General features: G+C 42.2%; 1 protein-coding gene across 5 annotated transcripts in view; it reads left to right on the top strand.

The window, feature by feature from the left end:
* Positions 1-805: 805 nt before the first annotated feature.
* KIZ (kizuna centrosomal protein) overlaps positions 806-27,051 on the top strand; it is a 50,657-nt gene continuing 24,411 nt past the window's right edge. For 4 of the 5 annotated variants that reach the window (XR_012632735.1, XR_012632511.1, XM_074932418.1 and 1 more), the window contains exons 1-8: positions 806-929; positions 6,187-6,249; positions 7,702-7,856; positions 13,149-13,237; positions 17,641-18,019; positions 20,403-20,664; positions 24,970-25,101; positions 26,240-26,404. Coding sequence is in view for 3 of the 5 variants with exons in the window: in XM_074932418.1 (XP_074788519.1) it covers positions 844-929; positions 6,187-6,249; positions 7,702-7,856; positions 13,149-13,237; positions 17,641-18,019; positions 20,403-20,664; positions 24,970-25,101; positions 26,240-26,404 (1,331 nt within the window). In the remaining 2 variants the exon portion in view is untranslated. Of the gene's footprint in view, positions 930-5,041; positions 5,114-6,186; positions 6,250-7,701; positions 7,857-13,148; positions 13,238-17,640; positions 18,020-20,402; positions 20,665-24,969; positions 25,102-26,239; positions 26,405-27,051 lie in introns of all 5 variants that reach the window. The other variant, XM_074933235.1, reaches the window with a different exon arrangement.

Below are 27,051 nucleotides of genomic sequence, written 5' to 3'. Positions count from 1 at the left end.
TGCATTTTCTGATTTTTTTTTTCCTGAAATACATAGTGTACAATGAACTCAGTAAAACCAACGGGAGGGGGCGGGGCTTCTACTGTAACTGTTCAGCAGCTCCCAATTATTTTTGTAATTAATGTCCTAGCCCCTTGCAAAGTCCCTATTTCCCCTCTTTTCCAGAGACACAGCATTTACTTCATTTGACTCTCTTTAACAAGGTAACAAGCAATAGGACAAGAGAGAATGGCCTCAAGTTGCACCAGGGAAGGTTTAGACTAGATGTCGGGAAGCATTTCTTTCCAGAAGGGGTTGTTGGAATGGGCTGCCTGGGGCAGTGGTGGAGTCCCCATCCCTGGAGGGGTTTAGGAGTCGGGTCGACATAGCGCTGAGGGATATGGTGGAGTTGGGAACTGTCAGTGTGAGGTTAATGGTTGGACTGGATGATCTTTAAGGGCTTTTCCAACCTTGATGATTCGGTGATACTGCCTCACGCCAGGTTACCCAACAACTGGGGCACAGTTCTCGACACTCGTCTGGAGACTTGACTGGGCACCACAGCCATTTTAACTGCTGTAGTAATACCTAAATTAACAGATTTCATCATATTGTATTAACAGATGAAGTACTAATTTAGGAATAAATGCTTCAAAGCTCGGCCTGAGATGCCCGGCATCTGTACGTGCCCGCACGCAGCACGAGGCCGCCCCGCGGGGCGGGACCGCGGGACGCCTGAACACCCCCGAGCCCGCCCCGCCCCGCCCCGTCCCCATGGCAACGCAGGGGCGGGGCTTCCGGGGCGGGGCTGGCGCGGTGCACGGCGGGAGCCGTCGCTTTGGCCACCGAAGTAAACAGGGCGGCATGAGCGGGCCCCGTCCGGTGGCTCCCGGCTCCCCCCCGGGCCGCTGCCAGTGGCTCGGCGGCCTCCTGCGCCGCCTTCGCGACAGGTGAGGAGACCGTACGCCCCCCTCCGCTGGGCCCCGCTCCACGGGAGCGGCCGCGTCGGGACAGGCCCCTGCGGGCCGCCGGTGGGCCTCGCCCCCCACCCCTCTCCCCGCAGGAGGGGCGCTGAGGGGAGTTGAGGGGCGGGCGGCACACACGGGCTTTCCTGTCAGCATCTCCCCCGTCCTGGCGCCTCTGCCGTGGCGGCTGGCGGCCCGGTGCGCCCCGAGGTACCCCTCTGCCGAGGGGTCAGGCCGCCGTCCGCTCCGGAAGGCGGCCTCTGGGTCTCCGCCCCGAGGCGGGATGCGGGTGCCGGCAGCCGCGGCGGGGAAAGCGAATTCCCGCCTTTCCGGTAGTGGGGCAGTGCTGCGCTCCTGGGAAAATGGAATGGGGTTCATGAGGTGCTTTTGGGATGTTTACACCTGGGGGCTTTCTGCGGGGCAGAGGCGAATAGTCCAGTGTCTTGGAGAGGGCGCTTCTGTCACCGCCTTCCGCTTTATCATCTGCTTTCGGCTATGTGTTGGGGCGTGGGGGAATATTTGAGTCTCAGTTACCGGTGACATCTGATTCCGATGTGTGCATTCACTATGCGTATGGCATTGTTAGGACAAAAAGGTTATTTTAGGTGTTTCAACTTGTGGGTGCTTCAGGGGGACCTGACTTAAGGAAAAAAGCAAGTGTATGCGGTGATGCAAGCTTTCTGAAGGGGCTTTGGCCTGAGGGATCTCAGTCACTGGCCAGTTCCTCTGAAGCTGTGTGCAATTAGTGATGCTCATAGCCTGTTACTCACTGCAATAACCACAGTAATTGGTGTCAATTAGCACTTTTTTTTCTGGCCAGAGGAAGTCTCTCGAGATCATTTGTGGTATACTGTTATGAAGCTGCTTTTTAAGCAGTACCTGTTTTCTGTCTAATACAGAAGACTTTGATTTCTGCGTCTCATGCTGGTATCTCAAACATACAGTATTGGCAGAAATAATAACACCACGGCTGTGGGAATCTACACTTGCGTTTAGATACTGCTTTGACAAAAATGCCGTGAATATCTTTGCTAATATCCTGTTCTGGTCTGGAAGACCACCGATGAACAAAACAGGAACAATTTGCTGTTTAAAAGACTGGATAAGAATATACAGAGTATACTTTTATTGTATAGAAATTGTTAAAGATGTGGGCACTAGATAGGGAAGACACTTTATCTAAATTGCAGCGTTAGAAAATGGAGAGGGCAGATTAAAATCTGAGTGTCTTAGACTGCATGCTGCTTTAAACTGTGTCTTTGTGTGCAAATATTCCTCATATTAGAAGTAGAGATGGCTTGTGCTTCTCAAGAGCCCAGTCTGCGTGAAGTTTGGTCACCTCTTCTAGCTTCTCTGGTGTCTGAGCTAGGGCTGAGTTTACAGTGCACAAATGGGCTACCCCTCTTCAACTCCTCTGGGAATGTGGTGCACTTCAGACACCAGCTCCTCTGTCTAATTAAGTTGTAAAAGATTCAGCAGGTTTTTGGGGAAGAGGAGTTACAGGCAGACAGATAGCATAAGCTGTGCTTCCTTTGCTTCCAGCTTAACAGGTCTTGTGATAATAAACCTATTCTGCCTGGCATGCTTCTGTTGAATGTACTTTAAAATAAAAGATGTACTTGATGATGTTGACAAACGAGTAATTTTTATGCTAGACAGCAAGTTGTATGCTGCCGTTGCCTCTGGGAATGGTACTGCAGAGGCAGATGCCTCTTCAGAATTTCTCAAAGTGATACCTTTTACCCAAAATACTTTTAAAAGTGTAAAATATAAAACCTTTTGTTAAATCACTGGAGCATTTTGGCTTTTTAAGTCCTCTTTTGGACTCCTGCACTGATCTGATTTCAGGTTGCCTGTTCCAAGACCTGAAGTACCAGACAGCTGTTTCATTCCTGACTGCAGTCGTGTTTTCAGCTCGCAGTTGTACTTAAGCAAACAATGAGCCACTGCAAAGAGGCTGTATGTGCAAGAGCTTGAATATGGTGGAGGAAGCTGCTGCTTGGTTATGTCCCCCATCTGACCCTTGGTGAACTAGAAGGGAGTTCTCATGAATAATTATTTTCCAACTCTTCTCATGCATCTGTTTTTTCTTTAGATACTTGAATTGTGAAGTGCTTGAGAAATTAGCCACCAGATATTAAGCTTCTGATAAACAGTCAACAAGGACTGCCTTGAGACTTGTGCAAAAAACTGCGTAACTCCACCTTAAATTACATGTTAGCCTTTATTGGCCACATTTTATTTCCTGATGCTGGTACTTGTCCAATTTAAATATAGAAATTACTGCATGCATAGGTCTCCACACAAGTCAGCGGTATCTGTTGTGTGCAAAATTACAGAGAATTAGATTTAAGGTATCCAAGATAAGTGAAATGAGGCAGAGTGTTTGTTTGCCTTCAGTGTTTTATACAGACCTGACCATGTTGTGATTACTCAGCACTTACTCTTCAGTGGTGATTGGTGAGAAAGGCAGTGTTTGAGCCCTGTGGGTGTTGAAGTAAATAAATTATATAGTTAAGTGCTGTACTTAACACTGTGACTAACATTGCAATTAGCTTCACTTTTCACAGTGAGGCCATATGCTTCATGCTAAGGGCGATTTGCAGTGAACATGTACAAATACTGAGATGTCCTGAACAGAGAGTGTAAACCAGGTAGGATTACTAGTTTTGGAAATATCTGCTGGTATTGGTTGTATGTAGAAGATGGTGCTGAACAGGCCCCCTCTAACCTGCCCAGGGGAGCAGTGCAGTTGGCTAAGGCTTGAGCAGGCTCTGGCCAGGCTCCAGGGTAGTAAGGTGGATGCAGCTCAGTACTCAACAGTTGATTTAATGTCAGATTGGTGTAGAAAAAGAACTGTAAAAATAACCTTTCTTACTTTTATGGGAAGATTGCGTTGTGCCCAAGTGTCGTGCAATTTTCTATGTACTTATCTCAACAGGGTATCATGACAGGAGTACTGCTATTCCTACATTATGGATGCGGAACTGAAGCACAAAGAGTCTAAGGCCTGGTATCTCAAAAAATATTGAGGCATCTTAGTCCTGCTGGTGTAAATGGGAGGTGAAGGATCAAATATTACTACAGATCGATGCCTGGTGAAATGCCAGAGATTAGAGAGAGCTTGTGGCTGACCAGGGAATTTAATTCTGTTCTCAAATCCCAAACTAACAGTATTTATAGACTGAAGGTTCAGGGTTGTTTGAAAATGAGCCACCTGGATCCTTAAGAAGTTCTTAAGAAGTGCTAATTTTGTCTGTTTAAGACAGAAGTTGATAACTGTTTGCACCATTTTAACCTAATGCAAAACTGTGTGAACAGCTTTGTTTTTTCATGTAAAAAAGGAGGTGGTGGTGCACTGGAGTAGCCAGAATGATCCCTGCACTGATACAAGCTTCGCTTCTGTCACTGACACAAAGAAAATGTGCTGGAACCTTGCCAGACCTGGGCAACCAAACCTATGAGTGAAGTCGTGAGTGCCTCTGATTCAGTGCTTGGACAGAGCTGTGTTGCAAACCACCACAAGCTGTGCAGTAACCATTTTAGGTATCCATAATGATGATACTCAAATGCTGAGAGGCTCTTACCTGGTGTTTTTATACTGCTTTGTCTTGCCTTGAGAAGACCTTAGTTACATATTCATGTGCTGTCTTAATAGCTGTAGCACAGACTAATGAATGGGATACTGAAAAAACACGGTGGTAGAAAGGAAACGTTCTCTCAGGAGCTAAGGAACGTGATGTGCTACCTGTGGTATTGGAGAATGAGAAATAGGATTGGAGCCAATGGCTGTTCGCATCCATCAGCTTTTACATCCATCAGGATATCAGTGTTCTTCATTGAGTCATGAAAATTACTTCTAGAAGTGTAAAAACAAGATCTTGAAATCTGCTTTTGCTTAGCTGTCCATCATGTAAAAGGAAATTGAAAGGATGAGATCCCAGATGAAGCGTGGCTTTTAAATTGCATACATGACATGAAAACCTAATCTTGTTTCAGACAGTGGCAGGATCAGATGAGTAAAACGGATGCCTTGATCTCTCAGAGTAAGAAGCAAAAAGGATTTTTTTTTTTTTTCCTTGCTTTCCTCTGTGCAGGGTGACTGGAAGGAGACAAATGCATGTGGCTATGACACAGACACTTTTGTAGGGGAATGCCCAGATCCATAGGTAAGCATGTCTGGACATACGGGTGCATGCAGTCTCATGTATCTGCACATACCACTTCCACATGTACAGCCTTCCTGGCTAGTAAGAACCTAAGATTATTTTTTAATAAGCAACTTGGGGTACTTGCTTTGATTGTTGCAGGGTTTATAATGTGAATCTATTGGAAGCCATTGTCTTACCAATTTTTGTTTTGTTCATGGGATGGTTGCTTATCTTCACATGCAATTTTTAATTATTAAGTAATATCAGCTTTACTCTTTTTTTTTCTTCCTGAAAATAGATTTTATTTGAAATAAATTTTAGGTGAGGTATGGGGTATGTTCTTAAGCAGTCTGATAGTCCCATGGGCCTATACCCTTCCATTGCTTTTGGTAGATACAGATGGCCTCATAGCATTTTCACAACCATAAATATTTTTGTTGGTTACTTCTATCTTGTACTTGGGTTTAACGTGTAAGTGTGAAATAGCTACTTGATTCTTAAGTTCCACTTGTTAAATAAAATGCTTGGATAGCACATTGGGTCTGTAAGCCAGAGAAGAGTTGCAGGCTTTTTGGCAGTCTATTTTAATGTGTTGATACATGCCTATGAGAAGTTCTGGGGAGCTGTCTAGACAAGTTCAGCTGAGTACTTCCTGCATTGAAAGTGGTCTGCTCTGTGACTTGGAGTGGGGAAGAAAGGGAGAGATGAGCTCATGAACTGCCTATCTCAGGGTTTAGTCTTTCCTGGGGCTGCAGGAGGGGAGACTCAAAACAGCAACTTAAACTGGGCAGAAGTCTCTGGCTTTTTTGGTGGGTCTTGTGTGGATATACACATGTTGAGACATCTTTTCTCGTTAAAACAACCTAGCTCTTGTTCCAGTGGAACGAAGAGAAATAGAAGCTTTGAGGTTTGGGGGTTTTTTTGGTGATAAACTTGGCTGGCAGATCAATCTGTAAAACTAGCAATCTAGCAAAAATGTGCTTTCAGCTCTGAAAAGTTTATGCTCTGTAAAATGCTTTATTTCTTCCAATTTGGAGAATTTAAATTGCAAAACAGTTTTATCTTAATGTATGTTGTTTGTTTTCTTCCAGTGAAGCCAAAAGGCTGGAATTACAAAGAAAACTGATGGAATACAAAAACTCTGATGCATACCTGTAAGCCTATTTAAAAGCTTCTTATAGGTTATTCTATTGTAGTTACAAAGACTTAGGTATCATGGAATGCTTTTAGAATGTTATCTTGATGCTTTTTTGTAACAATAAGTTTATATTCATATGTGAAGTATGATGTAAGATGCATGTCTCTGTTATTGATGAAATAACTTCAGCAATAACCAACTTATTCCATTAATACTGAAATGTTATATCTTGAGTAAAACCAACTTCCGTGTTAGTTATTACTAACTTTTACAAAATCACTGTAGTATAGTTCATGCTAGAAAGTCCTAGGGTCTTAAAGTCTGAAAGCTTTAGGAAGTCCTGGAGGATATTCTAGGTTCTGGTCCTGTTCCTTGAATTGTTTTTGCATATTTATTTAACATAAATTGCATATACAGTCTGAAAAAAAAAAAAAAAAAACAAACCAAAAAACCGAAACCCCAACAACAAAAGCAGGCTGTGAAGTGGCTCATCCAGTGTTCCATTCCTTTGCTCAAATGTGTTTTGTAAAGCTCATAGAGGTGACTTTTCTGTCTTGGCTCAAGGTACTGAGGGCTAGGTGCAATAATGGCCAATCCCTTAGGAACTCCTCTTCTGAAAAAAGGCCTTTATATTAGAAAATTAAGATGTAAATTAAAAAAAAAATGCCAGGTCAGGTGGGGAAATGTCATGTATACTTTATTTTATGGTTTTATTTGATTTATTTTAATCTAACAGGTTTTGAACCAAGTGTCTCTGAAAATATTGGCAGCTTGGGAGATTTAGGCTGCAATTTCATTACTGATTTAAAGAGACCTGTAGGCAGATTGAGACCAAAAGTTGATCCTGACTGCCTTTGGTTCACATTTTCTCTTTGGCACTAATGCTTGTGTGGCTGTCCTGTAATCAGATAAGGAAATGGGTCTGGCTGAAAGCAAATCTGGTTTTTGGGTGGGTGAGAGCTGGTTTAGATGGGTTTTCGGCTGGATTACTCTTGGGCTAATTTTCCATGTGGCCACACAGCAGATAGTATTGGCATAAAAAAGAAAGGCTTGGAGTGAGCTGCCCCTTTTGGTGGCAGCATGGATTTAGTTTGGCTTAAAACAGTTGTGAAACCACAGCCTTAATATTACGATTTGTATGACTTTCAAAGCACGTACTGAATATATTTTTCATCTTAATTTAATGTGATGTGACTAAAACATAATCCATTTAAAACAAATTTATAAGAGTGTTTTAATATACTTATCCTTTTCAACACCAAAGCCACAGTTCAGATCTGAAGTTATATAGCAGACATCTTGTTGGTTGTATAATGTAGCTTTGGACAGTTGTGCAGAAGAATGCCTACTACTTTTTGTGGGACGGGTGGGGCAACTCCTACTTAAGTGTTAATATATATGTGTCTGAAGAAAATTGATTGTTTTATTTTCATACTCTAAGTACAGGGTTTTTTTTCCCCCTCCATAGAATGAAACTAAAATACGTGAAGCTGAAAAAATACTTGAAAGAAATAGATGAACGACAAAAAGGAGCTGTGCTGCGAAACCAGACCTTTTTAAAGGAATTCAAGCAATTTGAAGCTTATATGAAAACTTCAAGTTTAGAGATGATTCAGAAGATGGAAGTAACTTTCTATAAGATTTAATGCATTAGTGTTTACTATTATTACTGGGTTACTAAATTGGTTTTGTACAACTATTATTCACATCAAGATTTCAGGTGTTAGTGAAACCTTGTCATATGTTTTAGAGTGCTTAAAATTATGTTTGGTAATTTGAAATGAACCCAAATTATTCTAATATATGATGTAATAGACCCTACTATTTCTGCAGAGGTAGTCAGGAACACTTCACAGAACTCTATATTTGCTCTACAGTCTTCTGAGTCTCTTTGAAGCAAGGAAGAACTGAGATAAAAAAAGAAGTAAATGGATCATGTGTTTGGAGTCTTAGTGATAAGATAAACCAGTGTTATCTAGGTTAAGACAAAAAGACGAGTTGTAGTAGTTTCATAAAGACTGTTATAAAACTGTGTTTTAGTAAGGCTTTTATTACTTAAAAATACAAATTATTTAATGGAAGTCGTTGAAGGATGTATTTTTAATTTTGCTGGTGTCGACACCGTAAGTAACCATAGTTAGCCTTGCCCCTGCTTTTGGCTTTGTCTTCATCAGCAGAGAAAGTGTAAGAGTAAATAACTCCTGTTACAACAAATTAGTGTTTGAACTAGCTGGACTAAAGGTGAGCTCAAATGAAGTCACACTTAGTTCTATTATTAAACAGTCAACTAGCAATACTTGAACACTGGTACAAGAAAAAGCTTCCTCAAGTATTCTGTTGCATCACTCAGGTCTTTGCTTTTGCTAACATTTTTGCATGTTCTCAGAGACTTGATTCATGGTGCCTTCAGAGGTAGAAACTTTGAACTTTCCTTCTGGGCTGGTAAAGTGAAGTCCAGGGAGTGTTTCATCACCTTGGATACTTGAATTGTATGTCGTAACTGACATAGTAGGAGTGTGTTGATACCAAATGACCACTTTCAAAAGAGCCAATACATGCTAGAATATACTTCTTACTATCTTCTTTGTAGCATCTTTGTTAGCAAAGACAATGGCAAATGTGCTGCTTCTCCTTTCTCTACTCATAGCCTTGACTGCTGTCAGCTCCAAGTTCTGTATTTGCAAAAGGGCTCTTATTACTGGCTTCACTGAATGTCATCAGTTTGAGAACTCATGCTGAGATGAATTACCGTTATGAAAGAGGCTGTTGAACTAATACATGCCTGTTCTGGTTTTAAATGACTAATTTCTTAATAATTACTGCAACAGGTAGAAAACATACATGGTTGTTACATTTTAAAAGAAAGAATAAAAGCTCTCATGAGGACAAATGGAAATGACCATTCAACAGCTACATTGGCCACCCTCTGCTATTTGTTCTGCCTGTTTCAGTTGTTTTGGTCTGTAGTTCTCATCCGGGAAACAGTTCTCCAGAGTGAGCTTGACTCTGCAGTGTTTTCTTTTTTGGAGAGTAGTACTTTCTTGTGGCAAGCCCCAACTGGAATCTCTCTCCAGCCCCATGATGACCAGAACTGATAATGAGATAGGGATTTCTGTACCTCCAGCATGTAGTCAGTCTGTGTTAGTATCTTAAAATAGTATGGGAGAAAAAGAAGTTGTGGAAGTAAAAAAAACATTTATAGTAATTTCATTTGTGTTGAGGTAAAGAGATCAATGACCACTAGGCCATTCAGCTATGACTTTTTATGCACTGAATAAAATTTGATGATTCTCTTAATTTTTCCAGTCTTTCAGAGCCTTGTTTGCAAATGTGAACAGACTTTTTGCTTTGCCTGTTTAGCATTATTGGGCTTTTTCCTTATGGCTATGTACCAGTAATGCTATTTTTAGCTTGAAGAGCTACATTTGTATTGCTTTTTTTATAATTAGTGCAGAAAGATGAAACTCTTCTATACTAGTAAAGAGATTCCTGCATGTCTTGTCTTAATGCTTGAAACATGCTTATCAGGATCCCTATTTAAGGTTATATAATAGGCAGGATTTTTTTATCATAACTCATGACTTAAATACTTTCAGTTTAATAGGTTACTATAAGAGAAAGCCAAGCTTTGAGGATTTTTGAGTGGTATTATTAATGTTGTCTTGCTATTCACAGAAGAACAATGTGGGATGTTGCAAAGTGATACGAGTTTGGTAATGACCTCAGATTTAAAAAAAATAAAATTGTGACGTGCTCATTCCGCTAATATATGGAGTCAGATTTTCGGGAAGCTAAAATTGGGAGGGAGGTGTATTTACACCTGCTTTCTAAGAGCAGTAACATTCTTCAGAAATACTTGACAGGGGTTGTTTCTATCCCTCTGCCACTCCCCCTTTTTTTAACTGCTGGAGGAAAGGAGGGAAGGAAACAAATTAGTTGAGGCATTTTAAGCCACTGGGATGTGGTAGTGACACAACAATTACTTTTGTGTGGCTGTTTAGAACTCAGTTGTGATTGTTTTTTATTTCTCTGTACTGCAGTTTGAATTAAAACAGGAATGGTCTTCTCAGAGTGTGCTATTTTCCTCCCTCTCTGCAGTTCAGGGGCACACACAGCTTGATCTGAGACAGTAAAACAGACTGTGATCCTCTTAAAAGGAGGTGTCTAAAAAGCCTGGGTACAGTTTCCAGAAAATGTGAACATGCAGCAGCATCCTTGGATGACAGTGGTACAGGACTGAAAGAAAAGTGTGGGGTGGCTGAGATGCTCAGGTACAGCAAGTATGTGCAAAGAAGTACATGAGCACTTCTGAAAAAGGCTAACAGGAGGAAAGAATCAGACTGCACTATAAAAACAGGGGAAGCGGAAGGGGAGAAAGTATAAAATGATGTAGAAGTTAGAAAAATGAACAAACCTTACCTGAAAATATTTTTTTCAAACTTTTAATCTGCTCTGGAAACGCGGCACTAGAAAGTGTTATTAGAGCTTAGCCTGAAGTAGGGATGGAGAAGCAGCTAGCTGCATCACAGTAAAGAGCAAGAAACCCTTTGTATGCAGTTCTTATGGTAGAAAAGTTCCTTTCTTTCAGTAGATTAATGTATGACCTGAAGTGTGAGCCTTTGTCCTTTCTAAAAATTTTCAGTCCTTTTAACTGTAGATGTTAAATGTTAGTGCAGCGTCTAGTCCTTTTTGCATCCTCATAAGCTTTTTGTCAAGTCAGTATAATGTGACAAGAATTCTGTAGCATGGCTGAAAGAAACAAACACTTCACTATCACCGCTTTATTGTTTTTAAATTAGTTGTCTTTGATTTCATTGACAATCTCCTTGCTTTAAAAACAACAATTAGCTGGCTCCAGACAACTCTGCCCATGTTAGCTGCAACTTGCAATGCATTTAACCTTGCCTTTCATTGTTCATATTAAAGTAAATAACCCCCATCTCTGCTGTTCTCTGCTTGTGTGGACGATTTTTATGTATGGTGTTTGAGATGGGGTGATGAGACCTGTTTGTGTTGATTAACACTCCCTTCAAACAACAGTAGGTTTGCAGGTCTGTTTCTTATTTGGGAGGTGCTGTCCCTGACTTTGGTGTACAGAGCAGGTGGTTTGGGGGGCTATTAGCACATCTCTCTGCTTTCAGAAGTAAGGAAGCTTTCCAGAAGAGACATAGCTATCTCTTACGGTAGCAGTTGATTTCCAGTCTAATAAACCAACAGGCTGGCTAACATCCTGTGGTTGCATACCCATGTTAATAAATTTCCTGCACAAGTATAGCCCAGCTACTGCCTGGTAATTCTTTTAAGCCTGTTGGGTCTGGTGACATTCTCAGAACATCTTTTCCTTTCTTCAGCTTAGTAACATACAGTTTAGACTGTCCCTGGGGACGTGTGTGTGATTTCCCCCCCCCCCCCCCCCCCCCCCCCCTTAAAGCAAAGGAGGACCGTGGGTATTTTGTGATTCTACATTTCTACTGTTGTTTTTAAGGTTTTGGGTTTGGTTTTGTTTTGTTTTTTTCTTAGAGCAACCCTAAGGCACACCAGTTTGACTAGTGGTAGGTTGTTACAATATAATGGTGTGAGTCACAGTTGTGCCATGGGTTGATCTGCATGCAGGGTTTTTGTTCACTGCTTCCATTTTGATGTTTCTGTGCCATCCATTTTATTTTTGCCAGGTTAGACTATTTTTCTGAGCTGTTGAACAAAGCACAGATTACATATTCTCTGTACAACAGTTATGAAAAGCCCCCTCGTTGTGGATTGCGTAAGAATTATGGAGCATGTAATCGTTTAATCTATCATGGAAGTACACGGAAAGAAATTATTACTATTTTCTCTTTTATTTTCATAGTGAGAGTGCCCTTTAGGAGTGCTTTATCATAATTATGTGTGCAGTTTATTATGTGGCTGCAGCTGACAAAACTTCTTTTGTTTATGAAAGCTTCACTTTTTTTTTCTTACGTTTGTGTGTCTGCAATTTGTTCAGTAATTTTGGGGAGTATAAGTAAATTCACTTAAGCTTTCAGGAAAATCTAGTAGTTACATTTGAGTTTTAGAGCATCTTTAATTCTCATGTGGTTAGTTTTTTTTCTTAATTCATTTTACAATTTTATGAACAGCTTCCATTACCTGGGAAATAGCAGACTTGCTGAATGCACCATTGGAGTGAAGTGCAGAGCTGGTTAAGTTAATTGTTTTAAAGATTTATTTTCATGCATATTACCTGATGCAGAATAGGTATTGAAGTGCTTTCATTCAAGGCCGATGTAACTTGTTATTGGGGTTTACAATTACTAACAAACAGGATTAATTATAGGTGCTGCATGTGCTTGGCTTTTAAGCAGTAGTCCTACTATGAATGCATTACATTTGGTCAATTAAACAATGTAGTGGAGGTGAAGACGGTTTATGCAGTTGTTTGTTAGTAACACTACAGCAAGTTGCCTTTCATGCTGGGTTGCTTTTTATAACATCTGCCATATATTTTTCCCTATAATAGCTCAATGAGTTGTAAGATGATGTATGTAAACCACAAACAAATTCTAAAGCTCATTTCATCCCAAAGCAGCAGAGTCATTGTCTGAATACAGCAGAAATAATTCGGCATTACAAATACTAGTTGGGGTGAATTAAATTTAAGTCAGCAAGTTATTACTGTTTTGTAGGATTCTAAGTTACATTAATGAAAAGATGTGTATTAAAAACCTGCAGAAGATTGTGTACAGACCATGTAATTTGTTCAGGGGAGAAAAAAAATTAGGAGGAAATGGGATCTTTGGCTTTTAAAATATAATCCAAGTAAAAAATGCTCTGAGGACGTTGCATTTAAAAGCGCACAATATGCAAAGTAGTATTTATTGATTTGTGGTGGGGTTTTTTGGCCTTCAATTTTACGTAATGGATTTGTTCACATTTAGGCATGGTATGGAAGAGAAATTAAAAGTGTGTTATCACTTCAAGAGGCTAACTTGTCAGCAGAAGATGACAAGGAAGAACACAACGAGCAGGTACTGCGAAAGAAGTGGGGAGAAATGTGTTTTATTACACTGATGTGCTTTTCCTCTGAGCTGCTGCATGAAGAGTCGGGCATTGCTAAACAGTCTTTGCATGGGGATTTTTGTTGTGGTATTCGTAGTGTGAAATATTGTTTAGTGCCTGAGTGAAGTAGAATAACCTGGGTAAAAAGTGCAATTATTTCAACCAAAGAACTAGAATTAAAAAGGGGGGAGAACTCTAACTGTTTATATTCATCTTTGTGTTGGTTTCTGTAATTCCTATGCCAAATAGTGTGAAAAAGGTCTTGACTGAGGAAATATTCTTAATGAATGATATTTTTAAAAATGCAGCAGTTGATTCATATAGCATATTTATAATTTTGTGCGTTTTGACCTTTTCTCAGAAGAAGCAAAAAGAGATTGCATATCTAAGTAACAGACAAAAAGACTGACAAGGAATACTTAAATATATTCTGCTATATATCTGCAGTAATGCAGGCTTCTAATCCCTCCTCCTATCTCCATATAAATGATACAGTTCAAGACCATAGCTGTTTTCTTCACTAAAAGCAGTAAAGCTCTTTTAGATGAAATGTCTAAAAACATCTTGTAATAACTTGGAGCATGCTGGCAAGAGTAGTCACTTGTGACTATGTGTGAAACCCCCTCAGCTAGTTGATATTGTAATAAGCAAAAATGGTAGCATCACTCCATTATTCAGAAAAGCCAACAGCATGCTTGTCCCTTAGGCTACAGCATTCATTAAGAAAAGCTTACTGGGCTGAAAGCTGGAAACAGATGATAACGGGATATGATTTTCATATTTAATGCATTCCTTGGAAGAGTATGTGTGCTGCAGATTGATAGAAGAATCAACTGCTACTTTACTAAAAGACTTTCTAGTTTGCCCTATAGCTACCGATGGAATCATTCAGCCAAGAAATTAACTTTTTCTCCTTTTACCTGCTTTATATATCTGCTAAGCAGGCTGCCTGGCTGCCAGTAAATGTTATTATGCAGTTAAATGTTTGGTATTTAAGACTCTTATCAGAAAAGAAACAGAGGCCACACTATTTTGTTTTTATAGTAGGACGAAGGTTTTCAGTTTTCTTTCTTCAGTGCATTAGCAGTCATTAATCTGAGTTTATAGGAAGTTTTCCCCATAGAGTAAAAAGTTAAAGACCTTGAATTTAGAGCATTCTTTAAACAGTAATATACAAAGCAATGAACCTGAGCAACCTTGACCTATATAAGCAGGCCTCCAGCAGTTTGTGAATTATATTTTTTTAAATTCAGACTTATGTGAAAAAGTGAGTTTATTTTTGAATGCTAGATTCTTCAGTTGGCATAGGGGATCTGATTTCTAGCCTATGGAAAATTTTACATAAATACTAGAACATCAAAGGCTCATAGTGTGACATAGATTTTTTTAAAAGCTGTTAGCAGGTTTAGGACAGCACAAGAACTTGGTGTGTACCTGAATGTTTCACTTTAGGTTGAATTACAGTTAATAGCTTCACTGTGGACTCTTTCATCCCCTGTCCCCTTCTTTCTCCTTGTCTCCATCCTTAAATACCAAAGTAACTTCGACTAAATTGTACATCCTTTTGCCTCATCTATGTGCTGTGTCTCAGATCTTACTCTGTAACTCCGTATTTTTTTCAGACTGATTGAACCCACTTCCAAGCACCTTCACTTCCCTTAAAATCTGCTTATTCTTATGTCCAAACTATGAGAGTTTGTTGTTGGTGATGTGGCATCAAGTCAGTCACAGTGAGCGCATGCAGTTAGCAGGTACTATATCCAGGATGCAAGTCACCACAGCTTGAAACTGGTTTTATTTACCAGCACTGGTACATAATGGTTTCCTTCAGGATAGTCAGGATGTCACTGATAACCTCATCAGTGGTTCTGTGATTGATGCATCTTGGAGACCAAGAAGGACAATCTCTGAGAGGTAGTCAGTATCCCAGTGTCCCTAAAACACCAGTGTGAATGTCTGGTACTTTTCTGAGCCATGGGATATGCCCCCTTTTGGACTCTCAATTTTTATGGGAGTCTTTAAGCTTGGAAATCGTATACCCGTATCTGTTTGTCTAGAAAACTGTGACTCTCCATGGAAAGGGCTTAAGCACCAGTCTGCTGAAGCCTGGTGTAATGACCATCTAATGTTGCAAGTTGGAGGAGAGGCCCTGTACTGAAGAGGGCCTTCTTGGCTGTCAGAACTGTAGAACCGGGGCTTCTGAAACCTTTGCGCAATGAAGTCTGGCTTCTTCAACTTCGAAGCACTGTCTTGAAGGCTTTTCAAGATTTTGGACTTGTGAATCTTGGCACTGCCCTGTCTGTTGGACGTAGGGCATAGGCCACCTCCCTGATCCTTCCCTGAGAAATGGGATGTCACCAGGTAAGAGTAGTGCCTGGCATCAGGGAGAGACAAGCCTCTGGCTCAACTTCACCTCCCTAGCCTTCACATGGGTGTCTACTGTCAGGGGCAGACTGGACCCTTTTCTAACTCCTAAGGGAAGCGATTTTTTTTTTTTCTTATCGTTGTTCTCTTCAAAACACTTTAATGATAATAAAAAAAAATTGTATTTGTTACTGGAGGAAGAAGTGGGGAGCCTGTGCTCTACAATCAAAAAGAGGATTGTAAGTGTGCTTTGTGCAGAGACTTCATTTAATTCGCAGCTGGAGTGGCATGAAGTTCAGTAATTCTGTTGACTGTCTTAGGTAAGTCATCTACATGCTTTTACTGTTTTGGTGGTAAAAACAGTACCTAGACCAACGTTATCTGTCATTCTTCTTCCTTGAAAAGGCAAAGATGATGAAGAGATAGGGTTTTTTCTGCAATCGAAGAGGAGCTTGTTAGAGATGTATGTCTGCTGTGACTCTGCCAAGCACTTGTACCTGTTTGAATTCCATTTGTTTTGGAACACTACATCCAGGAGCTGCTAAATCCATAAAGTACTTGCTAGATGCATTTTTAAAGCAGCAAATCCAAGACCCAAAAAATAATTAGCAGGAACCCGAGAGCAGTGGTGATGGAATAAGCTGTGAACTTAATCTGAGTAGCAAACCTTTACTCCTTCTTAGAATAACTTCATGGCTTTTTGTTCTGCTTCTTGTTACGTGGAATTTGAGCTTTTTTAATGAAACTTGGTCACAGACTAGACAAGATGCCTTTGTTTCCTTTAAGCTGGGCTTGGCAGCTGACTTTGTGTGGTAGGAAGAGGTCAGGCAAGGAAAGAGGAGAGAGGTGTGGAGGTGACTGTAAATTGTCCTGCTGTGATTTGGAGCTGAAAAGTAAGCCCTGCTTAGTATGAACAATGGTATTATGATAGCTAATTTTGGCTTTGCATAAACTGGCCGTGACCTTTTAGTAGTAGTGGTGCCAGTAGCCACTCCTCCTAAATTGTTCTGATTGAGTAGGTTTACAAAGAAAAAAAAGGCAAGTGTTAAAACGCTGGGATTTAGAAGCAGAGTGGTTATACTGTTGGAACTATTTTTTATGCAAGTTCAAGAATTCTTGGAGCAAAGTGCTATTTAAAATGTTTCTGGTTGGCGCCCAAAGTTGCCTTGTAGAAAATGAAATTCCATCTATGTGGTGTTAGCTGAGTAGTCATTCTTCCTCTTTGGTGTGGTTTAACAGGTAGAAAAGAGCAGAAGGAAGACAATGAATACAGTGCTTTTTGCCTCATTCTTATTTGCTTTGTTGACATGCTATGAACAAAGCTGGATATGCAGACACTAAGCAGTGGCAGATGTATGTTTCAGACTCTGGGGGACCCTTCCTTATCCTATTGCCTTCTAGAGAAGACTGTGAGAAGAGCATCAGGAGGAGGTTGCTCAGAGCAGCTGCTGCCGGTGGCTCCAGAAAGGCCAGTGCTGCCATGGACACTGCAACGGGGTCCTAACGATCATGTCTTGGCTTTGGGGTGCTGTGGTAATTAAAGCACAGACTACCAGCAGATGTACAGGTAGAGCACAGTGATTCCTCCGGAGTCAGTAACTTCAGGGTGTTTTCAGTGACTTGGTTGGTAGCTCTAAATGTCATGCTTTGATCTAGGGTCTTAAAAACCTTTGCAGGAATCTAATCTTAAAGGTTTGCCTGTTTGTAAAAACCAGTTACTGTTTAGATTAGTTTGAGTCCTTTGTGTATTTCAGTCCCTTTAGGGGTGTAGTGTGCCTTTGCCACTGTTTTTGGCTCATGGAGCCAAAACCTCAGTTGAGGTCTGGGCCCTTGTTTTTACACAAAGATGCAAAAAAGCATGCCAAGTGTTTGTGTAATAATAATACTATAGAAAATACTTGAATGTGGTGACACTTTTCCCTCCAGAAATCAACATGCCATCCTCTAGAAGCTCCATTTGCTACATGCTGCCTGTTTCCTTAAGCCATCTCCCACTTGTGTTTTTCAGATGCTGCAGGTTGGAAGACGACAGGCAGGAACCAGCACCAGGACAGCTGTGCCAAGAGGACTGTATCAGCCAGCCACAGTCTTTATGGGCCACCACACATCAGCTGTCTCGGCTGCTGAAGGTTTGGGCACACATCAGAAACACCCCCAGCCCACAGAGAGCTGCTCGGTGCCTGCCCTGCCTTTGTGCTCTCCGTCACTTGAAGGCCTTGGTCCAGAGAGCAGAAGCGCTGATTTAGAGACAGATGCATCAGTGGAGGGAGCAGCAAGACATGGGAACCTGGCTGTCAGGGAGGAAGACTCTGAGCAGCTCACCTCCTCAGCATCTGATTCCAAACCAGCCACCCCCAAGGAGGAACAGCTGTTGGGAAGCATCCCAGGTATGGCAGATGTGTGCCTGTATGCTGACTACTGGGGCACACTTATCCCAACCAGAGTGATTCCCACAGCTGCTGGTTTCTCCTATGCCTGCTGTGCTATGGTTGAAGCATGCTGGTACTCTTTCCCCACCCCAATCCCCCTTTTTTTCTTTTTTCTTTTGACTGTTTCCTCCAGGCCATGCATCTGGTCAGGCAAGGGCTTGCTGGGATCTGATCTTGCTTAGGTTCACTGTCAGAAAGCGAAGATTTCTTCACTGCTTTGCCCACAGTTGTCTTGAAGTAGTCCAAGACTCGTTTTTAAGAGCTTTAATGTAAACCTACTTCACTGGAAGAGTATGTCACTTCTGTTTCAGGTTGATTTCCTTCTCCCTCAGATGCTTGTGCACAGTAGTTCATCCATTTCCAAAAATGGGATTTGGCAGTGTAGACTGATGATCTGTACATCCCCATATGTGGCTGCATTAACTCCTACTTGGTGGTCGTTATCTGCCTTGTTCTGGTCTTCCCTGAGAAAGGTAATGCAGACTGTCCCAGCTGCTCTGGGATGAGATGTGCTGCCCTCAAAGGCTGTGTTCCAACTTCTTGTTTCTTTTTTCTTTTTTTAATCCCCATCTTGGCAAAATATATTCTCTCCTGTTTTACTGGCTTGGTCCATTGCTTTGAAGTAAGCTAATGGGCTTGTTTTTGAACTCACAGTGACAAAGATTTGTCTCTAAGTAACAGTTTAGTCTTTTTTTAAGACCTTGCAGAAATACTCTCCCCTGCCTTGCCAGTTAACATACCAATTTTCAACTTAAACTAGTTTTCCAAAGCCCATAACAATTGCTAAAATGGAGCTATTTGTAATGGAAACTGGTGGAAACCCTAATGATGTGGGGGACTCCTGCTCTCCTGTAGCAATTACGGGTTTCTTCATAGAGGAAAGCTGGCATCCCCATCAGATGTTCTTCTGTGCTCCTTGGGGGTTTTCTGGCATATGCTTTTGAGGTTTCTTTTTCATTCCTTTTTCTCTAAGGAATTTATTTGTCTCATTTTCTTTCATCTGATGCATTTGCCACTTCTCTGTTTTAATGAAAGCCTGTCCTTACTGGTGCTGGAAGGAGACCAGTCTATCCTGACTTACGCTACCCCTGGGCTCTGCTTGCAGCTCAGCAGAAAGCCAGTTCCTCCCCACCGGGAAGGCTGAGGTGCCCAGCATCGTGTCTGGGAAAGAAGAATGCCCATTTAATTTCTGGAATGCAGTATCTCTGCCTTCAGAGAAACTGTAAAGTTGGGTTCAAAATCAAAATACGCTTTTTGTCAAACAGCATGGTAATCACTTCAGACTGCCTGGGGGGCTTTTTGTGTCTGTCTGCTGCCAAATGCATGTTGCAAAGTGAACAGGCTAATGTGGTCCAGGTTTGAATGTGTGGAGGGGAATTGCTTGTTTCAGCTCTCCTAAGCTTAACCTTTCACACTGCAAATGATGGGAGCTGATGGAGATGCTTGACAGTGTCATACCAGGAAAGAGCATGTGCTGGACTCTGCTGCTGGCTTGGTGCAGAGTGGTGCTCACCACCCTCTCCTGCTGCTCATGTCAGTTGCACATACTTGCTTTACAAGTTTGAAAACAAGGCTGAGAGCCCATTCTGGCACCAGCTACTGCTTGGCACAAACCTTAAGTGATTCAGTTCCAGTGAAACTCCATGGCTGAGACAAGCAGAAATGCTGGGTGCTGTAGCGTTAGCAGGTGTGTGAACACTAGTTAATTTAAACCCATGGTGAATTTTATGGAAAACTGGGAATTTCTGTAGCAATACTAATTTGTTACAGCACTAGCTGGTCCATTAACTTCTGGCATTCTATGAAAAGATAAGTAGCATGTATCTGTTGTCTTAGAAGCATGATTCAGGCCCATACCCTCCTCTTTTAGAGAAGACAATTAATGTGCAGAGTATAAAAGCCTCCAGGCATGTATTTCTTCTGCAAGGTTTAAAAATTATGTATGATAGTAGCCTCTTTAGGTGTGCTTTCTCCCCTGAGAAAAGCTTTTTCTGTCTTTTCGCTTTATCGTTCCTCCAGAGATGATTTAGTGAAGTAGCTGGTCTTCATGCGGGTAATACTTTCTGAGGAGTGTCAGGTTTGTCTCCCACCTTGGCAGGAACTGCAAACCCAAAAGGCATGAGCATGCAGGTCTGAGCCTCCCCAGACTCCCCCTTGCGAGGGGAGTGCAGAAGGACATGGGGCCATAGGCAGGGAAACCCAAAGTGAAGGGAAAGCAGAGGGATGCTCGTTCACACATATTAAGTGAGAGGTGAACAAATGGCATAGGTAACCTTAGTTTAATTCTCAGTGCTACAATGTACTCCTTGGTCCTGGGAATAACTTTTTATTATTTTTATAGGACTAAAGCCTCGCCTGAGTAACTGGTGGAGTTGTAAGGAGGCAAGCTGGGAGAGCAGCACTGAGCTCCCGGTCCCTGCAAGTGCCTCTGCAAGCGCCGGGGAGGTGATGCCGAGCACTCCCAGCATGCCACGGGGAATGGCCTCACCAGGTCCTGGCTGGCAGCAGGGCAGGGATGCCCACACTGGAGACAGCTCCCCGCTGCAACTACCAAACCTTCCTGCAGTGCAGGAGGAGCCCTCGGTCAGCTCAGCACCAGACAGGTATGTCCTTACATATTTTCTCTCTGCTGGTATTCATTTGTTAGTGTACGCCCTGGAGACTTTTCCCTGTTGGGCTGATATGTGGCACTAAAACTCACATACAGGCGGGCAGACTTCTTATTTAGTATCTCACTACCTCTGTGCTAGTGGTTAAATAGCTTCATGTAACTTATTCAGGTCAGACTTGGAGAAGGTAAGTGTGTGTGGTGTTAAAATGCAATAGGCATTCTTTAAATGTAAGCAAATCTTATTTCAATATGTTTATTTAATAGTACGTATAATTTACTAAGCAGCATATCTTCTGTGGATTAAAATTTCCAGTTGGATAGATTTTTTGAGTGTTTCATTTGGAAATAGAGAAATGGGAAAGTGTAACAGAGGTGTGCAGCTTGTCCTTTGCAACCATATGAAAGAAGTGGGGTTTTATTGCTCACAACTGTAATGCTGGAGTATCAAGCTGTAATATCAATCACAGCTGGATTTTTGGCCTTGCAATGCCCTCTAAGACAGGGAGGCACATCCCCATCCCAGCCTGGCAACACCCACTACAAGATGGTCCACAGGGTTTGCCCAGGTTGCAGGGAGGGCTGGCTTTGCTCCCTCGATGTGCTCAATTAACCCTGTGCCAACCACTGTCCCTGCCTGGGCCTCCACCTTGTTGTGCCCCACTGCTGCAGGAACATCCCTCCTGCCTTTATCTCCTGTCTTAGTTCTTCTGAAAGTCTGCTTGCTGCCAGCTCCCCCTGCACGGCTTCATGTTCACATCACTCTTCACCCCGGCCATCCTAGCCTGACCCCACAATTTCGTCATCTTACAACCGTTGCCTTTCTCCTGTCCACTCTCTCTTAGCGGCATGTTTCTGTCTCCTTGCCCTCTCTATCCTCAACACCCTTTTCCCTCCTCGCCATCCTTTTTCTGTGCCCAGTCACAACAGAAATACCGAAGCAGACCTTTTCTGCAAGCATGGGTGCTGTTCCCCTTGGATCTCCCTACCTTGTGGGGCAAAAGGCTCCTAGCTGGAGTGGTTAAGTAGATACAGGGTGGTTAGGTGGTGGCTGTATGTTGGAAAGAGGCCACATATGGAAGAAACCAGAAAGAAACCCCTGGAGAATAAGGAGCACTCTTTTGCCAGTGGGTTTTTTCCTTTTTGGTTGTCTGCAGCTTTTTAATCTGTTTAATGCATCTATTCTTTTTACATTCATGGTCATGTTGTCTTAGGTACTGATTTCAATATTAGTTTTTATTTTAATAGATGACAGTTGAGCAGAAAGTAGTGGCCATCAATATACACTTCTGTAACTTTATCATTTCACATTTGCATCAGACTGTTGCTTGCTATGGAAACATCATCTAATTTACATCTAAATAGCTTTTACCCAGTTTTTCTTTTGTATAACACCTGTTAATCATAACACTTTGTAGGGAAGCCACATAGAGTGCCTTCCTTTGCTAGAGAAGTCATAGCTGAGTGATGGTAATTTAACCTTTTGTTCTCTCCCTGTCAACGCTAGTGATGTCTCGCTGTTCATAAACTGATGAAAATATTGTGCAATGCTCTTGAAGCCCAGCTAAATTATATGAAAGGTTTCACTGCTTGCATTATCTCCAGAGCACGACTAAAACCAGAACGTGGAGGTTTCCTCTCGCATTATGCCAAGTTGAATACCTGTTTCTCAAGGCCATGGAAGTGGGATCACCACTGTTAGCTGTTTCTGTAGAAAAGATACAAATTTTAATTTGTTTTACCTGAAAATTAAGCGCAAATAAAATTTCAAAAATTGAAGGCATGGAGGATCTCGTGGAGGGATAAGCAAACTTTTGCTGTTGTGCTTATAACCAGGTGGGCTTTCCAAGTCCATCTTTTAATGGATGTAAAATTCAGTGTGCATGCTCAAGTCTTGCAAAAGAATTCATGAGCTGAAAATATTGGGGAAAAGTTTCCAAGTTATTAGTGCACAAATTTGTTACATAAATCACACAAACTATGAGAATGCAACTTTTTTTTTTGTCTGATATATATTGCCACAGATTCACGAAATGACTATCACAGATCTTGCAATGTCCCTTTAGTCCATGTGTGTTTTCTCCTATGAAATTCCTACACTGGCTGAAGAAATATGCAGAAATTATGCCAAACTATGTATATTTGTCACCTTAAATTGAAATACCTGTAGCTTGGACTTTCCCAGTGCAGCAGTGTTGCTGCTGTGCCATCCAAACAAAGTACCATTTGCTCACCTGTCATCTTTGGGTCATTTGTACACTTTTTGATGTATTATTTAAAATTAGTATAAGTGATGGAGTTGAAAGGAACTCTCGCCTGTGGAGACCACAGCTTACTTGGGAGGCAAAACAAAATCGTTGCATGTCAGGAAGTCACAAGTTTACATTCCTTGAGAAAAGGCCTTTTCCACCTTACTGTAGAGATACAATTCTCTTTTTTAAAAAAGTTTGGGATATTTTCCTTCCCAATAAGTGTTTGCAGGTCATAATTTGCCTCTGGGGGAGTTCAGCCTAGTTTCAAACTGCCTTCTCCAGCTAGAAGAATGCTTTTCATGATAACATCAAGTTGTTAACAAAATAAAGGTGATGTTGCTATGAAACATTATTTAGCATAAGGTTTTTTGCCTTGGTTGCGGTTCACAGTAGGGTGCTGCAATTTTGCTACCATAGTTATTAAAAACCTACGATTTTGGGGAAATAACTTCCATGTTACCAAGCACTGCTGTGTGAGTGTGTTGATCAGAGGCTGTATACATGCATTTTCAGACTAATCCTACCTGCTCATATCCACATGAGAGCTTGGGCTGTGTATTTTCCCTTCAGGTCTTGCAGCTCAGGAGCCTACTGGCGAGCAGGGGTGGGGGGAACTTGCCTGGCTTGTTCAAGCAGCACCATCAAGGCACCCCATCTCCCCTCCTGCCAGTTGAAGCCACCAGATAGCTCTGTTCCTTGGCAGCTTGTTCCCTGTCTGAGCTGCTGAACCAGAGGTGAAAGGCTCCGTATCCTCTTACCATTCCTTACAGCACCCAGCCCTTTCTTTCAGGGCTTAAACCCGGGGAGTGGCAGGGCAGGGGGAGAGGGTCTCTGAGAATTAGCGCAGAGAAAGTTGATGACTATTTTAAGGCCTGTGCTGAGGGAGTAGAAAAAGGCAGAGCTTATGCCTGTGCTGCTTCAGCTGCATTGAAGAGGACTTAGCACAGATGGATTATGCATTACAAAATGTAACACATAATTCAAGCTGTCAGCTTAATCAGACTGTTTCCAGGAAGCAACCTGTAAAAGAGAAGGACCTCTTGTTTGCTGACCTCTGATCCGTAGCCTGCTGCAGATTGTCATACATTTTGTTTTTCTTTATGTTGGTGTCCCTTCCTTCCCCTTCCCTTTTTATTATTGTATCCCTCTCGAGTGGCACCCTGGAAGGACCACCCAGCAGGAGAAAAACAATGGGAAACGAGCCGGCCGCTAAAATACAGGGTTTGTAAGACTGGGGGAGAAGAAAAAGCACTGTTTAACTGCATATGTGATCTCCCTGGTATTGTTTTGGTTATTAAATGTCTAGGAAACTGGACTAAATGCACGGCAGCTCCCACTTAATTGTTCAATGTTGCCCAACAGTTCAATGAAAGACAACTTTTGGTACAGCTTAACATGACTGTAAAAACGATGCAAGTTTTCGTGCACAGAGCTTTTCACTTGAGGTAGTGTAAACCAAAGTTAACTGTATAAATATGTCAGCTTCTATGCAGGGGAAAAAAAAAAAAAATCTTTATTTTGCCTATGGGGGTCTGCGGGTGCAGGCCCAGCTGGGGCATTGCTGGTAGAGACCTGGCCTGGAAAGTCCCCAACAAAGCAGGCAGCCGGCCTGGACCTGAATAGCCATTTACACCTCTGTTCAAGGATTAGCCTGCTGTATTGTTTCAATGTTTAAGTCCTAATTTGCATCATTATAGAGGTGCAGCTTCATCAAAACCCCTCTGAGGTCCCAGTTATGTCCCCATACCTGTAGGTGGTCACCAGATTTATTTTGATTGTGGAGGTAAAGGAATTAAACTACACAGGGAAGGGGTAATTTCAATGCAGCATCTCAGGCCCTGGCTGATTTTTTGGATGGTTTGTTTGCTCATGTGTTGTGTTTTTTTTTTTTCCTTCCTACAGAGCTCAGGCAACATGGGTTTTGCTGCTGTTTGCTTTGAAAAGCTAAAATGAGAGTGTTTATTTTTCCAAGTGGTGTGATGGAAATGCATTGAAAATACCTGTTGCAACTCGGGTCACTTCATGCCCCGCTTGCTGTCCGTCCACAGGCACGGTGGGATGCTGGCAGGACTCTCACCTGCGTTGCGGTTGATAGAAGACGTGGTGAGGATGAGCCCCCGGCGCCGGGTGCTGTACCAGTGCCAGAACGCGGGGACGATGGGGACGGAAGAGTTGCTCAGGTTAATGCCACAGCCCTCGCGGAACGGGCAGGAACCAGGGAGGCAGGCAGTGCTGCCTGCACCTTAACTGCATCCCCTGTATTCTGGTTTGCTTGCTGCCATGCATCCAATGTAACGGTTGTCATGATTTTGTTGTTGATTGCTTACATGCTTCTAATTGAATTCAGGTGAGCAATGGTGAGAGGCTGTTTCTGAGCAGCTTTGCAGGAGCCTCTTGAGATTTGAGCCAGGGGTCCTCGCTCTTGCTGTGACAAATGGCTGGTGCAGAGAGCAAGCAGGCTCCAGCAAACAAACATTGTCAGTTGCTAAGAGGCCTCCCTGCCCTTCCACTATTTTAATGTCATCAGAGAGCTGAAATATGGCACTTGGAAGCGCATACGCAAATTACTCCAACAAATACTCTTTCCTAAACATGGCACTCTGCAGCCTTGCTCCACAGATCCCTTAGGTGAAGTAAATACTTATTTGCAAGAATGAGAGCATTCCCTTAGCTAGTAATGCTAATATGATTTACTGAAGTAGACAACAGTAACCAGAAAAATAATTTCTTCTTCAAGGTAAAAGAACAAAGAGAATCGCCAAAACCCATGTGTTAACAGAACTGGAGACAGAGACCTCTCACTGTCCCTCTGCAACACAGGCTCTTAATTACAAGCACTGGGAATGGCTTTATAATTTTATTTTAAATTGTATGTTAGCCTCCATAAACTAGGATTCTCATAAGCACTTGATGGTTGGAGGATTTCTAGGGAATTATGAAGAGGGGTTGCCAAACCAACATGGCCCCTCCAGCCTACCACTGGAGGTGGGTTCCTGTGGTGTAACTGTTTTGGCCACATCATGGCAGGGGCTGCCTGGCCAAGAAGCAGTTTCACCTGGGTGAATGTGCGCAGATGCCTCTCTCCTTGTGAAAAAGCATAGGTGTGAGATGAAACCAGGCGTTCTCTAAGCGCTGGGTTTGACCTCCCTGTACTGTTCTGCATCTTTCACAGAGAGCATCACAGACGTTTGTCCCTCTGGGCTGTCCCACCAGTTATCCCTTTAGCCAGGAGAAGTGTTACAGATTCTACCTCTGAACTGATGCTGGCTGTCTGGGCTTTAAATAAATGTTGCATGTAATACCTGCTTTATTTTGTAGCTTTTGTAATCGGGCTGACAGTCTGAAAGAAGATGACCTTGAAGCATGCGAAGCATTTGTCCTTCATCAGCTTCAGGCTTTATTGCAGAGCCCGCTGAATGGATGCTTCCTACCTGAGAAAACACTTGATGCTAAAGGTAGAGCGGTGGATGAAAAGCAAACCAGGTATTGCAGACACAAAACTTGTGTGTGGATGTGATTAACATTTTCTTTGCTCCCCAAGCCTGTTCTGCATCTCTGGTGCAGAGAAAGCAGACCTGGGGCCAGACCTCTGATCACACCGGAAAATAAATATATCTGAGTGCTGATCTTTATGCATCTTGGCAGCAGCAGTGCGACTCGAAATGAGAACATTAAGCGAATTTATTTCTTTTCCTTTTAATTCACTGACTGTGAATCTTATTCTGCCAGGCAGCACTCGGCCAGGTGCCCCTGTCTTGCCCAGTCTGTAGTCTCCCACCCTAGGCTGCTCTGGCAGGAAGGGAAGCATATTAACTTCAGAGACCTCCTAGCCAGTAATTTCTGTGATCTTCAATGCAAGTCTCAGGCTCATAAGGATGGAGAATGTAATTTTGAGAAGCAAATTATTTTTCTGTGAAGCAGAAGATGCATATAGCCTTTAAAAACAATAAACCACAGTTATTCAAAATGGGTTTTTCTTTCCTGTGTGTATGCCACAAGGACAAGTGAGAATTGTTTTATTTTGCGGTTTTTTTAGGTCTCTTTAATAATACAGCAATGAAAACAATTTCTATTCTTTCGTACATAGCTTCTGTCTAGACCTCCTTCACTGTTACAGGCTTAGCAATGCT

Source organism: Athene noctua, chromosome 1 (genome assembly GCF_965140245.1).
Source record: "Athene noctua chromosome 1, bAthNoc1.hap1.1, whole genome shotgun sequence".
Lineage (NCBI taxonomy): Eukaryota > Metazoa > Chordata > Aves > Strigiformes > Strigidae > Athene > Athene noctua.
The sequence above is the reverse complement of the archived record's forward strand: the minus strand, read 5'-3'. Positions and strand labels throughout refer to the sequence as shown.